This window comes from Notamacropus eugenii, chromosome 2 (genome assembly GCF_028372415.1).
Source record: "Notamacropus eugenii isolate mMacEug1 chromosome 2, mMacEug1.pri_v2, whole genome shotgun sequence".
NCBI lineage: Eukaryota > Metazoa > Chordata > Mammalia > Diprotodontia > Macropodidae > Notamacropus > Notamacropus eugenii.
Window position 1 is genome coordinate 12,759,723 of NC_092873.1, and position 14,216 is coordinate 12,773,938.

Genomic DNA, 14,216 nt, shown 5'->3' on the forward strand with positions numbered 1-14,216 from the left:
GGCTGGATGGCATAGGACTGGGGCTCCAGACTACCCCTTGCCAGAAGACAGTCATCCAGTCATGATTCTTCTTTCACTTTCTCTTCTCCCCAACTCTCCTCATTTCAGATTTCCAGCCAAAGGTGAAAAGCAGACTGAAGGGTGGAAGCAGTCCCTGCAAGGGCATTGTGGAGGTGTACGTTGAGGGTCAATGGAAAGCCTTGTGTGGAAAAAAAAACTGGGAAGAGGTGTGCCATGAGCAGCATTGTGGGAGCCTAATCTCTGAAGAGGAAGCATCTCAAAAATCACCCTCGGCCACATCCAGCATGTTCTTCTGCTCAGATAGGAACCTCTCCCGTTGCTACAAATTTGGTGTAGGAGACCCAGCCTGTAAAACCACAATGATTGAGTGTAAGCTGGGGAACCAACCATTCCCAGAGAGTTGTGCCTTCTCTGGTCCTTCTTTTGGAGAAAGGGGGAGAGGGTAGTTATTCAAGACAGGGGGACTGAGGCAACCAGTTGCCAACAAGAAAGTCAACAAGGATTTAGTGCATCCTACATGCCAGGCTCTGTGCTAGACTCTGGGGACACAGACAAAAAACAAATGAAACAATTCTAGTTCTTAAAGAGCATCCAGTTAAAGAGACTGGTACCTTTAGGGCAGATCATATGCCAAGGCAGCAAGAGTTCATGAATAGATAATAAATAAGAATTTGACGGATAGAAAGATAAATGTCAAAGAATGAAAAGAATTATATCAATTGAATCAGAAAAAGTCTTCAACAAAATACAGAAGTCATTTAAACTTAAAAAAAAGCCAACAACACTAAAAAGCACAATCAAAGAATCTTTCCTTATTGGAAGTAAAAGTACCTAAAAGCAAGAACCAGCATCATTTGTAATGAACAAATACTAGAAGCTTTTCCAATAAAATCAGGGGTAAATCAAGGATGTCCATTGTCTGAACACTATTTGATACAGTGTTAGAAACATTTGCTACCTCAATAAAACAAAAAAAGAATTAGGGGAATAACTATAGGCAAAGCAGAGAATAAATTATCTTTCTATTTAAAGATATCACAGTAGTTGAGTTAGAGAACCCCTAAAGATTCAATAGAAAATGAATTGAAACAATACCTTTAGTAAAGTAGCAGAATAAAATAATAAACTTAAGGAAATCATAAGCCTTTCTTTATTTTAATAAAAATAAAAACAGGATGAAGATAGGAGGAGAAATTACATTCAGTATAACTAAAAATACATGAAAATATTTGAGCGTTAACCAGCCAAGACATATTCAGGACTTATATAAACAAAACTATAAACACTCTTTACAAGTATAAATAATTGGTGAGTGGTAGGCAAACAGATTAAAATCTCCCTCAAAAGATGGGGAGCAGATATATGAGGGAGAGACAAACAACAGATAATAGACATACACCTAGAATGTATTAAATAATTGTTTGTTTGTAATGAGTTGATGTAGACATGATAGATACCCTTTACGTTGCACTTGTGAGTTATGGAGTGTCAGAAACTCCAGCAGATTCTCTTGGGAACCCCCCAACCAGTGTGAGGGAATGAGAAGTCACTGGATTTGATGACGTCTTACTGCTGGTGTCTTAGGAGCAGAGAGGACAAATTTCTCCTGGGACAAATAGTGGGGATGAAAGATGAGGTCTCAGGAGAGGATCTCAGACCTCAGGACACAGGATCTCATGAGAGGAGATCCCAGGGCACCATCCCCCCCCCCCCAGATGTCAGTTCCCATGGACAGGGACAACTACAGAAATAACCCCTGCCCCCAGGAGAGGAAGCTGGGGGGACAGCTTCAGGCACAGCTTCTGAAGAGGATGAAATGTCTTCATCTGGTACTTTCTCGTTTTAACAAATTACTAATGCCAAGTCCTAAACTCAACTATTCTCTCTACCAGAGGAGTACAAATGTAGAATGTCCTCTAAATTTCAGCTCCCTAAGACAAAGACCCCTTTGACCCTTCCTAGTTAGAACTCTACTCCAAGGGATCAAGCTTCAACACTAACACCATTGTCTTTTCTCAGGCCAGGACCCAAACCCAGCTGGCCCTGGGGCAGGAACCGTCATGAGCATCATTCTGACCTTCATCCTGGTGGCAATCCTTCTAGTGACATGTGGGCCTGTGGCCTACAAGAAACTAGAAAAGAAATGTAAGGAGCAGATTCCCTAATCCCACACAGCTTCCTTCTCCTGTCTCTCTGGAACAATCTCCCATTCTCCTGCCTCTGTCTGTCTTTCACTCTTTGTTCTGGGCTCCAGCTGCTAGCAAGTTCAGTAAGTGGGGTGTGTGTGTGTGTGTGTGTGTGTGTGTGTGTGTGTGTGTGTGTGTGTGTGTGTGAGAGAGAGAGAGAGAGAGAGAGAGAGAGAGAGAGAGAGAGAGAGAGAGAGAGAGAGAAAGAGAGAGAGAATGAGAGAAAAACAGGGAGAAAGAGAGACAGATTGAAGCTAAGCCAGAAAGAGACAGAAATCTTGGGTAAATCATGGCCCTTTTCTGGCTTTCTGTTTTCTCATCTGTCCAGTGTATGTGACTGGACTAAAAGACCTCCAAGATCCCTTCCAGTGAGGCATTTCTCTTTGGGCCTCAGTTTCCTTCTCTGTAAGAAGATAGGAGTGGATCTGATCTCTCAAGTCCCCACCAGGTGCTGCCTTTCTATAAAAAAGCCTCCTGTGCTGTACAGGCATCCAGTCCTTGAGAAGAACTCCTGGTCAATTAGTTGATAAGCATTTATTTAGCAGCTATTGTGTGCTGGACCCTGTTTTAAGTACTAGGGCCCCAAAGAAAGTGAACAAGTCAGTCCCTGCCCTTCAGAGTTCGAGCCCTAACTCTACCTGCCAATCACCCAGGACACAGCCTGTCCAGAGCAGAGTCCTTGGGAGGCAGTCCCAGAGAGAAGGCACTGGGAGGGAGAAGGTGGGGTTTGAGACTTGAAGGAAGTCAGGGAAGCTAGGAGGGGGAGGCAGGGATGGCACTCCAGCCAGGGAAAAGGCACAGAGGAGGAAGAAAGCGCCTCTTGGCCAAGGAGAGCAAGAAGGGTGTAGATTGTAAAGGCTGTGAAGGGCTTTAGATGACAAGCAGAGAATTTCCTATCTGGTCCCAGAGGTAGTAGGGGGCCACTTCCCAGTACAAGGGCAGATGAGGACTTGGGAAAGATCCCTTCTTAGTAGGGAGAAGCTCGAGGCAGGCAAGAAGAGGGTGTGCTGGGCAATTAGGGGGCTCTTTCTGGGGTGGGCAGGCTTGTGGATCTGACATCACATGCTGAGGAGGAGCTGTGCAGACAGGAGAGGTTGAGGCCATGGTGGGGGGCAGGGAGTAGAGTACCCTAGCCCAGGGAGAGGTGGCAGCAGGGGAGATGTCCCATTCACTGATAACTCCCAGAGATGCTGCTTATAAATAGGATCGTAGGAGCCATGTTAGAGATGAAAGGAACCTCAGAGATCAGACAGTTCATTTTACACACAAGGACACTGAGGCAGGCAAAGAAATTGACTTGTCCAAGGTCACTGAGTCAGCATTTGAACCTAGACTCTCCGACTACAGAGCCAGCCTTTATTTCTGTCCCAGAGAACAGGGCATGATCACACTGACCACGCTCTTCTGCGGGAGTATCCCACAGCAAGGCCAGGAGAGGAAGCCAGATCGCTGGGCTCCAGCCTGGTCTCTCTGCTCCCCAGCTGCCAAGCCCTAACCCCTTATTTCTCTCTCTGTTGCTTAGTCCGTCAGAAGAAGCAGCGTCAGTGGATTGGTCCAACAGGAGTGAACCAGAATGGTAAGGGGGGACCCTTCAGGGTCAGCATCCCTGCAAAGAAAGGACCCAGAGCCTGGAATTGACTTCCCATGGAGCAGGGGAGGGAGGAGGAAGAGGAGGAGGGGAAGAAATGGGAGGAGGAGTGGGAGGGGAGGAAAGCTGCTCCTACCATCTACCCCATTCCTTCAGTGGCTGCCGCCGCTGCGGTCTGCAGAGGTTTTCTCACCCCCAGAAAAAGGGGTGTCGAAGGTTTCCTGGTTAGACACGTGGTTAAGTGACCTATAGTTTTTGAGGCCTCAGAGACCAAGGAGTCACCACTGCCCCTTATCTCTCCTGTGCTGTGGCCTCAGCTACAGACCCCCAGCATGAAGCAGTGGAGATTGAGGTCAGTTCTGGATCTAGGGCCCAGCTGGTGAAAGTTGCTAAGGACCTACTAAGTGCTTACTAAGAACCTGCCTCCTGACTAGAGTCCTGGGTCCCCACTGCTTTGCTCCATCCAAAGCTGGTGCAGGAATTAGGGTTTCCATAAATCCCAGTGTAACCCAGATAGGAAGGGAAGGGTGGAGCCCACCCTCTGACCTGCTTTCTGTGCTCCCTCAGTGTCTTTCCACCGAAACCACACTGTGACCATCCGGTCCCAAGTCGAGAACCCTGGAGCCTCAAACGTGGAGAATGAATACAGCCAGCCTCCCAGGCATTCCCGCCTCTCAGCTTATCCAGGTAAGAGAAAGCAGGATTCCCAGTTCCTGGGAAGAGGACTAGCCAGGGATGGAATCATCCCTTCAAGAAATCCCTGGCTGGGCCAACCATTCCAGGGGAAGACATTGTCTTAAGCCTGATCACTAGGGCTTGAAACCTCCGCAGGTCATTCCCTCATGTCTGCCTTTCACCATTAATGCCCTCAGCTTGCAAATAAGGAAACTGAGGCTCAGAGAAGGAGGGTGAAGGAGCCTGTCCAGGGTCACATAGCTAGCAAGGGTTGGATGTGGGATTTATAACCATGTCTCTTGGACTTTCACCAATACAGAGGTTTCATTTCGCTTTGTGTATCTGATAGAAGGGTTTTGTTTTCCTTTCAGTTTGGGGGAGGTAGAACAGAAGAGCTCCTGATGGGGTTACCAAAATTTTTTTTAACAAGGGAAAATTTTTTTTCAAAGGCATTGAAGCATTTTTTTTCTTGGACAGAAGTAAATAACACAAGTATCAGTAGAAATCAGACAAGAAGGTCAGTTTGGAAAATAGTATGTTGGATTTATTATGCACTGTAAAAGGAGAGGGATTTCGAATAGGTTCCCAGCTTCACTCAGCAAGACAAGAATTTAATATCTCCTCAAAAAACAAGCTGTATAGAAGAGACTGACAATTCAAGCGCAATTATTTTTCTGCTGTACTTTGCATATGGAAAGGCTCATTTATTTGGCGTTTCTTAAAAAATGTTTTTAAATGAATAAAACTGGGTCTCTTATTTAGGATTCCAGATCTAGAACAGGTCAGGAACTTAGAATCTATCAAGTGTCCGTGTTGCAGATGGGGAAAGGGAAATGTAAAGAGGTTTGCCCAAAGTCATAGAACTAGTCAGTTTCAGGGGCAGGATTGGAACTCGGGTCTTCTTACCCACATTCTACACTACACCTTGAGAGTAGAAGGCCCTGAGGGGAGGGGAGCATATATCACCTCCTCCCCCCACCTCCACAGACATCGACTATACTGGAGAACATTTAGTGGGCTATTTGATCCCAACCTGTAGCAGAGACTTCTGAGCTCTGATCTGATCAGCCTTGGTCTGACACACTGTACCCTGATGTGGTCTTGGCCCTCTTCCAGCACAAGGGAGAACATTTGGTGGAGATAGATATCTAGGAGCCCCTGGGAGACAGAGGCCTGGGCACCCCAAGAGAGACAACCCCACTCGAATGTGGTAATGCATCCCGAGGCCATTAGTACAAGCATTACCATTAACCAGGACATCGGGGCCCAGCTGCTCCTGAGACCCCAGGCTGGTTTTGAGTGCCCAGTGGGGTTTTGACCTCTGTCTCCTGGGCCCCATTCCAGACTTGTAGGGAGGCATCTTGAGTCTTCCAGATCAGGAGGGGACCATTTAGGGGCTGTAGGAGGGACAGACAGGCTGGTCCTTTACTTAGCCACATAAGCCCCAGGGGTAGGAGCTCAGCTGAGCATCTTTAGATCACACTTTTCTGTGACTATCACACCCTGAACAGGTGGCCATCACAGGTCCATACCCCAGACCCTAGAGTCAGAGCTGGAAGTGATGTTAGAAGCTGCCCAGTCCAACCCCCTTCATTTTTCAGATAAGGTGGTGTGGGGGTGGGGTTAAATGACAGGCATGGAATAAGTGCACATTTGAACTCAGATCACCGGACTCCAAGCCCAGCTCTCTTTCCACTGTACTAAAGACTTCTAGCTTTCAATAGTGCTTCTGAACGGTCTTCTACTGCCCTGAAGGCGCTAATTCTTAGATCTCTGATGTGCCAGTGAGGTAACTCCTGGAATGCCAGCCCTCTTCACCTCCTCCTCTTAGAGACCCTAACTTCTTTCACATGAAGTTCCAATGCATCACTCGACCCCCTTAGCCTTTAGTGTTCTGTCCCTCCTCCACAAATTAGCACATGGAGATGTAGCTGCCCCTTCCCCATCTTCTTGGGGAAAAGGACTATTTTTAAAAACTTTTGCTTTTCACCCCCAGTTCCTAAAATAATTCCATGCATATAATAGGTGCTTAATGAATGCTTGTTGGGTGAGATTGCAGTTTAAAGTGAGCATAAATAGATATAGATACAAATCAAAAATAAATGGAGAAAGAAAGCACTACTAAAAGTCCTTTTATGAAGCAAATCTAGCTCTCACCAAGCAAGATAAGTCTAAACCAAGGAAGGATAATACAGAGAAAGAAAACTATAGAGCAAGATCCCCTATAAAAGTGTTCAAGAAAATCCTGGCAAATTGACTATTTTATGCTTGGGGTGGGCAGGGGTGTGATGGGAGTGGGAGGAAGTTGCGTCTGAGTCAGGATTGAACAATGGGGACTCACTGGATGCCCACAACACCTCTAGCTTCTCCCTTCCAGCTCTCATCTTTTCTTGTCCCTAGATCATCTTTCTGCCCCACCACTGCCCATTTCTAGGTATTTGAGCATCTGGAAAACAGAATTTAGATCTCTCCTTCCTTCCCTCTTCATCTCACATTCCCAAAATTGTGATGGGTTTGGGAGGCAGTCTGAAAATAAAAATTGTGTGGTAAGTAAAAACAAACAAAAAACAAAATGAAACTCTATAGCACTTTACCCTGCCCTCATTGAAAAAGACAAAAAGTTCTCTTTCTAAGAAAAAGTCCCTTAAAATTAAGTGTTTCTCTAAGAGTAGCCTTGGGAGGTACAAATTATTCTCCCCATTTTCCAGATGAGGAAATTGAGGGCCCAAGGTGGGAAATGTTTTGCCCATAGTGGTATAGGTAATAAGTGGCAAAGCCAGAATTTGAATGCAGATCTCTGGAATCCAAGTCCCCTTTTACTAAAACACATTGTCTTGCACTAAAAAAAGAATTTTTAATCCACACCTAAGTTAGATGGACACTAGGTGGCACCATAGCGCAGTGAGTGCTGAGCCTGATCAGATCAGAAAGATTCATTTTTTCTAGTTCAAATCCAGCCTCAGATGCTTACTAGCTGTGGGACCCTGGACAAGTCATTTAACCCTGCTTGCCTCAGTTTCCTCATCTGTCAAAAGAGCTGGAGAAGGAAATGGCAAACCATTCGAGTATCTCTGCCAAGAAAACCTGAAAAGGGGTCAGGAAGAGTCAGACAGGCCTGAAAACAACTGACCAGCAACCCCCAGTTAAGAGATGGCCAACTCTTTCACCTGCTCTCAGCTCTGGGCTGATGAGCAGCGTGGCCTGGGCTCTGCCATCTCTAAGTCACTGAGAAGCAGCCTCTCTTTTCTGTCTCTAGCCCTGGAAGGAGCACTGACCCGGGCTTCCAACCCACCAGATAACTCATCTGACAGTGACTATGACCTGCATGGGGCCCAGAGGCTGTGACAGGTGAGTACAGCTCCAGCCCAACTTCCCAGAGGGCCAAAGAGCTCAGTGAGCCTGTCATCATGGCAGACGAAGGCTGACAAATCAGCCAGCATTTATTAAGTGCCTACTGGGGGCCAGGAGCTACACTGCCCACTAGAGAGTAGACCCTACTGTCTAGGAGCTCCCTGTCTAACAGGAGAGGCAACATGGTGTCAGCTGTGTGCACACCAGATCCACCCAGGATAAACTGGGGGTGGCCTCAGAGGAAAGGCATCAGCGGGAAGGGGGGGCTGGGGAAGGGCACCTCCTACAAACTGGGACTGATGAGAAGGAGCTGCAGCTCCTGGAGGGCCTGATCAGGCTCTCTCCCGTGGACCCACCCTTGTGGAGGAAGCAGTCTCACTGATGATGAATCATGCAAATATGGGAAAGAACTGAGCTGGGAACTCAAAGGGCCTGGATTCCAATCCTGCTCCTGGTACTTACCACCTGGGAGGCCTCAAGGAAGTCACTTCACCTCCCTGGGCCTCAGTTTTCTCATCTGTAAAATGACAGGATTGGATCGGATGCCTTCCAAGGTTCTTTCCATCTCCTTGGTCTATATGCTAGAGCTCATGGGTCAGAGGGGAGAGATGTTGGAGATAACAATAATGACTAACCGCTGAGTCTATACCACTTCAGGGTCTGCAGAGCACCTGATAGTCATTACCTCTCTGACCCCACCTGCCTCAACCAGCAGGTTTGAGCACCAGCCTGGTCACAAAGCTCCTTAGCATCTCACCCCAAACCTGTGGGGTGAAGGTACATTGTTATCCTCATTTCAGAGATGAGGATACTGAGACTCAGAGGTGCAGTGACTTGCCCAGGGTCACACAGAGCTGGCACTCGAACCCAGGTCTCCTTTCTCCAAGTCCAGTGCTTCTACCCTGTCTTGACTCTCAAAGGGGAAGGGATGCATTTGTTCAAGGTCACAAATACCACTATGGGAGATAGAATTTTAACCCAGGTCTTGGGTCAAGCATTCTTGCCAGGACACCAAAGCAGATTCTTCTAAGAAGGAAGTTGCTGAAAAATGAAGAGCTATGGAAGGGGATCATTATCACCATCGCCATCCTGAACTAGAGGCCTGAGCAGGCCCAGAGAACCCCTAGAGGTGAATGGGGCCCCCAAGGATCTCAGGAGAGGTTCCTTCCACTCTGAAATGCCCTGTCTCTGAGGGCCAAGGCAGCGCAGGTTTAACAGACAGTGACAGGAAGAGTAGACCCGGATGGGCAGTTACTGCCCGTGGGACCCAAAGCGTGGCCCCTGGGATGGCTTTGTCAGGACTCTGTGGACCCAGGCACCCCTGTAAGGTAGTAGAAGCAGCCCCAGCCCCAGAGCCACAGCCTGCCTCATCTGCTGACTGTGCCTATGACCCCAGGCCAGGCATTTCCATCCTCCTAGTGTCAGTTTCTTAATCAGAACAATGGTCCAGTTTCTACCCAATTATTCTATTTTATTTATATATGTGTGTGTGTGTATATATATATATATAATTTTAGTTTTCAACGTTCACTTCCATAAGATTTTGAGTTTTGAATTTTCTCCCCCACCCTCTCCTCCTTCCTCCCCAAGACAGAGTGCAATCTGATCTAGGCTCTCCTTACACATTCATATTAAACATTTTCATATGATGTAAAGAGGACTTAGAACTAATATCAACCCAATTATTTGATAAAGCTTGCTTTTCTTCATGACTCCATTTCTAGAAATTATATCTTCCCTCTCCTCTTCTGCTCCCCTCTCCCCTCTCCAGAACAGGGCAGAGACATGTGGACCAGATTATAAGGTCACAAGACTGGGTGCTAAAGGGACCTTAAAGGTCCAGCTGTCCCATTTCACAGACCAGGAAACAGGCTCAGGAGAGGTAACTTGGCCTCGGCCACAGTGGCAGCAGGTGGCTGCTATAAAGAATGACTTAGACCCAAAGGCATGCTGATCAGCCTCAGTGGTGTGACACAGGGTGTCCCCAAGGTCTCAGGACATCTTAGTAGCTTAAAAATGCCCCGAGGCTTTGATTTACTGTAAATCCATTGGAGGAAGGCAGTGCAGCGTGAGGTAGATTGGGAATGGAAGACTGATACTGGATTTTAACTCAGGTCTTCCTGACTCTTGAGTTCAGCTCTGTCCACTGCGCATGTCCTAGTGGCATTCACTCCCTGCTCCTCACTAGGCCCTCTGGAGTGGACCAAACAAGCGAAGGGCCCTTTTGACATCATGCCCCAGACCCCAGGCTCCTCTTCTCCAGACTCAGCCTCCCTCGTTGCCCCAAACAGTCTGCTATGGTCCTTTACCACCCTGACCCCTTGCTCATACATTCTGTAGCTTATTAATGTATCTCTTAAAATGTGGCTCCTGGAGCTAAACAGAACCCTCCAGGCCTGGTCTTAAGTAGGGCAGAGAACAGTGGGGCCCTTGGCTCCTCATCTCTGAAGTGATGCCGAAGATCCCATTCCCTCTCTCATACTGGGGATGCCCAAGGGTCTTGCACTCTGCTAAAGACAGGCCCAGACTGTTTCAGACAAACCATTATCCATCTTGGACTTGGTGTGAAACTTCAATTGTTTCAGCTCAGTGTCCTAATCCCCTCGTTTTACAGAAGAGAAAACTGAAAGCTACAGAGTGGATGTGACTTATCCAGCATCACACAGGTGGGAAGTGACAAAACTGGGTCCTATCCCCAAAGTCACTGCTCTAAGATGGCAGCAATCCTCCCCCCAACCAATGATCTATTCAAATAGAGGGAATTTGGGCTTCAGATAAGGCTTGGTCTAGCTGCTCTCAGAGGTCCCTCAGAAACTCAGCTGAGGGCTCACCCCCAACTTGAGGTTCCTGTGTTTCCTTGGAGTTGTCATTTGCTCCATCTTGCTTTCAGTTCACACCAGTTCAGGGAAATGGCGTGGCCTTTTCCCATTTCATGCCTTGTTTTCTTCTTGTCCAGGCTGAACTGTGAATAAGCCGAGTGTCTCCTGGCACGAGACGCATTTTCCTGAGAACCTTCTGCACTCATCACCTTGACATGATTTCCTGATTTTACTTCCAACTGTGAAGGGGCAGAAGCAAGGTCACCACTACCATGTCTCATTGTCCATGTCCAGCCGCAGGAACAGCTCCGTCCCTACCTGTTCCCCATCCCCCCAAACCCAACCTAGGGAAACCCTCCCCTCCCCACAGCTCTAGCTGCCCTTCCCATTCTTTTCATTTGTGTGAAATTCAGGGCCCTGTCTGGAGAACACAGGGAAAGGGTCAAGCCCAGATACACCCAGCCCTCTCTAGATACCCAGGGCCAGAGGCTTCCTGAGCCACATCCTCTGCCACGAGGCCTGCAGCTGACCCACCTGTGCCTCAAGACCAGTGTCACTGGAAAGGGGCTGCCTTCCCTGCTCACCGCCCTCAACTCCGGACCCTTCCTCTGATGAGGAAAAGGGAAGAATTCACACTGGTATCATCGGATAAGAATGTTTTTAATGTTTTGTGTAAATAATGCTTTCTAGACAACCTGAGAAGTCTGAACATTCCCTGAGATTTCATTGTAGAGTTCCTGAGACAAGAATGGATGTAGATGTGAGCATAGAGAAAATCGGGCATGTTTGTCACGTGTGTGTACGTGTTTGTGTGAGTGTATGTGTCTGTGCCTGAGAGACAGAGACAGGGACAGAGAGACAGAATGAGACAGAGAGGGCCAGAAACTAGCCTGGGACATTTGCCCCCAGGTCATTCGGTCCAGTCCTCCAGGGCCTGAGCTAACTGCTCCTTCCTCTTATGAGATCTCAGGGCAGTGGGTGACAACTCTCACTCTCACACACAGGGCCTGGCACATGACAGGTGCTCAGTCAACATTTACTTTGATCTTGTTTCCAAAGCAAAACACTCACCCTGGTTTGGGGACTGAATCTATTGGCATAAAATGGTGGGCCTTGCTCATGGGTCACTGGAGTATAGGTCAGCAGCCTCATCTGGGCACATTGATGTCTTCTTTACACCTTGGTTCCATCCCTCAACTTCTTTTGGGAAGCTCTTCATATCCAAACACTCAGTCTGGCAGCCCTGGAATGTTTGATTGGCAGCAGACCAGCCTTCCGAAACCCTTCCTAGGTGCATTTTTGCCCAAATACTTAACGGACATTCTTGGATCTTTCTCATGCAAAGAAAACCCATCCAGTCCATTAGCTGGCATCTCTAGCCCTCATATTCTCAGTAAAGTGCCAACCAAACCTTAAGTCTAAATTATTATCAGGAAAGTGGAGCTTTAGGCACTGACCTCTCCTACCACTGGATTATTTTTCTGGCCTCCAGAACAGTGAAAGGGGCATAACTTTTATGAAGTTCCAAGTGACATCACCACTACTCAACAAACATCTCATTAAATAACTCACAGTAAAAGCAAGCCACAGAAAGAAATCCCATGAAGTGTATACTCGAGAAGCATGAAGATGCCACAGACAAAAAGGGGCATCCTTCAGAGTTGAGACACAATGGGATACTCAATCTCAAAAGCACTTCAGGGTTCCCTTCCCCCGCCCCCATCCTATATGTGGCAAAAACAAGGCTTGGAGACACTGACTTAGTTGGACTGAGGATCTCAGAGGCAGTTCTTGGCTGGCCTCCATTAGGCCCTCCTGGAAGGAGATGGTAAATCACCATTAGTTGAGGCATATGTGACTGCCCTGATGGCTTGGCAGCCGAAAATAGGGCCAAGGCTTCTGCGCTGGCTAGAATCCCTCATCCCCGATGGCCAAGTTTGTCTTCACTAAGTTAGACATCTCTTTGATGCTCCAGGGTGGCTGACTGTGTTACGAACAGCTCAGCTATGCAGCAGGAGCCCTTGCATGGAGGGTGTGCCCACAATGTCTCCAGAAGTAGAGTGCACACCAGTGGTGAGGTGGAGATTGTGCAAATGTATGTGACTTCGTGGGGGCATGAGGAGGGGAAACAGGAGTGAGCTTATAGGTAAAGTGAGATGCTCCAACAAGTTTCCAAAGAAAATCCTTTCCTTAGAAATATGTAAATATTTTATAAAAACAGATCACTGGCACCAATACAAAGCACCACCTCATCCTGTTCCCCAAGGCCGACGTTAGGACTTGCTTCCTCCAAAGAAGTCATTTATCCAGTCTCCCCGGTGTCCAGCCAGTTTCATGTCTGCCCACCACAAGTAGCTAGCAAATACCCCATCCAAGTTCATTATGATGAGAAATGTTGCCGAGTCTGCTTGACTCTAGCTGCATTTCCCATCATAATGAGCTTGGATGGTACATCTGCAGGGAGGCATTTGGAAATCTGCTTAGCCTTTCCAACTTTCTTCTGGCCTCGGTCAAGGGGTCAATATCTTCCCTCATTTACAACTGGCTCAGGGCTCTGTGAATGCCCCTTGCATTGAGACAGCTGTGATTAATACAAGCTTATTCCTTTATCGTCTCACAGAGTATCACTGACTGCCCACTTGTCACTGTGCCAGTGACATCCTGGGATCGACAACGCTCTTTGGAGCGTCAAGGACTGCAAATCCAGCTTCTCATTTACTGCAAGCCCGGGGCCTTCTCTCCTTGAGCCTTAATTTCCTTATCTACAACAGGGGGGAGGGGTGGCTAGATGACATTACAGTTCTGTTTGACCTTAATAGTGGGCAGTTATCGTGCTTCAAAGTCTCATCTGATCCTCACAAACACCCTGTGAAGGAGGTGCTGTTGCTATCCCCATTCACAGATGAGAAAACAGGTTCAGAAAAGAGGAAGTGATTGCTGAGGCTCATACAGCTTGTCAGCATAAAGGGCAGAATTCAAACCATAGCCTCTTCTGACCTCAGGTTCTACCCAAGCTGCTCTTCTCCTGACTCCCATGAAGGAGTGCTCTCAGAAAACTCACGCTCACCCCACAGGGCAGAGGATCTAGAACCATGGGGGAAGGGGATGAGCTCACTGGGGAGCCTGTCGACAGCCCCCCTGCTCAAAATCTTACAGACATTTCCCTGCCCCCAAAAGTTTTGATTCTCAGGTTTGAATGCCAATTGGCCTTTTATGATTGGGGGGAGGCAGCATAGGCAGGTCACATTCTTGTGCCACCCCAGCTGGTGGCAGGGACAGAATTCTCCATGGTAAACAACTCCACAGAGAAGGATGGACCACACTACTGTTTGTAAATCTGTCAGGAGCTCAATTCTTGCAAAATGGCAAGCTGAACCCACGCAAGGCTGGGAGAGCTTGTACGGCAGAAAAGTACAGCCCAGTTAAGCAGAGACTGGAAGGGAAATGCTAATGGCAGAAAAAGGAAATCAAAGACTGGACGATTAAACGAAGTGAGTGCTGCACCAATGAGGCCCCAGAGACTGGCCAAAGATCCGAGGGCAGGAGATGGACAGGGTTTTATTGATAAGAGAAGGA

The 14,216-nt window shown here is 47.6% G+C and overlaps 1 protein-coding gene across 1 annotated transcript in view; it reads left to right on the forward strand.

Moving 5' to 3' along the window:
* Positions 1 to 11,342, forward strand: part of CD5 (CD5 molecule) — a 36,966-nt gene extending 25,624 nt beyond the window's left edge. The window contains exons 6-11 of the mRNA XM_072638794.1: positions 109 to 390; positions 2,041 to 2,166; positions 3,730 to 3,783; positions 4,363 to 4,482; positions 7,727 to 7,818; positions 10,778 to 11,342. Coding sequence (XP_072494895.1) covers positions 109 to 390; positions 2,041 to 2,166; positions 3,730 to 3,783; positions 4,363 to 4,482; positions 7,727 to 7,815 — 671 coding nt within the window. The 3' untranslated portion in view covers positions 7,816 to 7,818; positions 10,778 to 11,342. The remainder of the gene's footprint in view (positions 1 to 108; positions 391 to 2,040; positions 2,167 to 3,729; positions 3,784 to 4,362; positions 4,483 to 7,726; positions 7,819 to 10,777) is intronic.
* Positions 11,343 to 14,216: the final 2,874 nt, after the last annotated feature.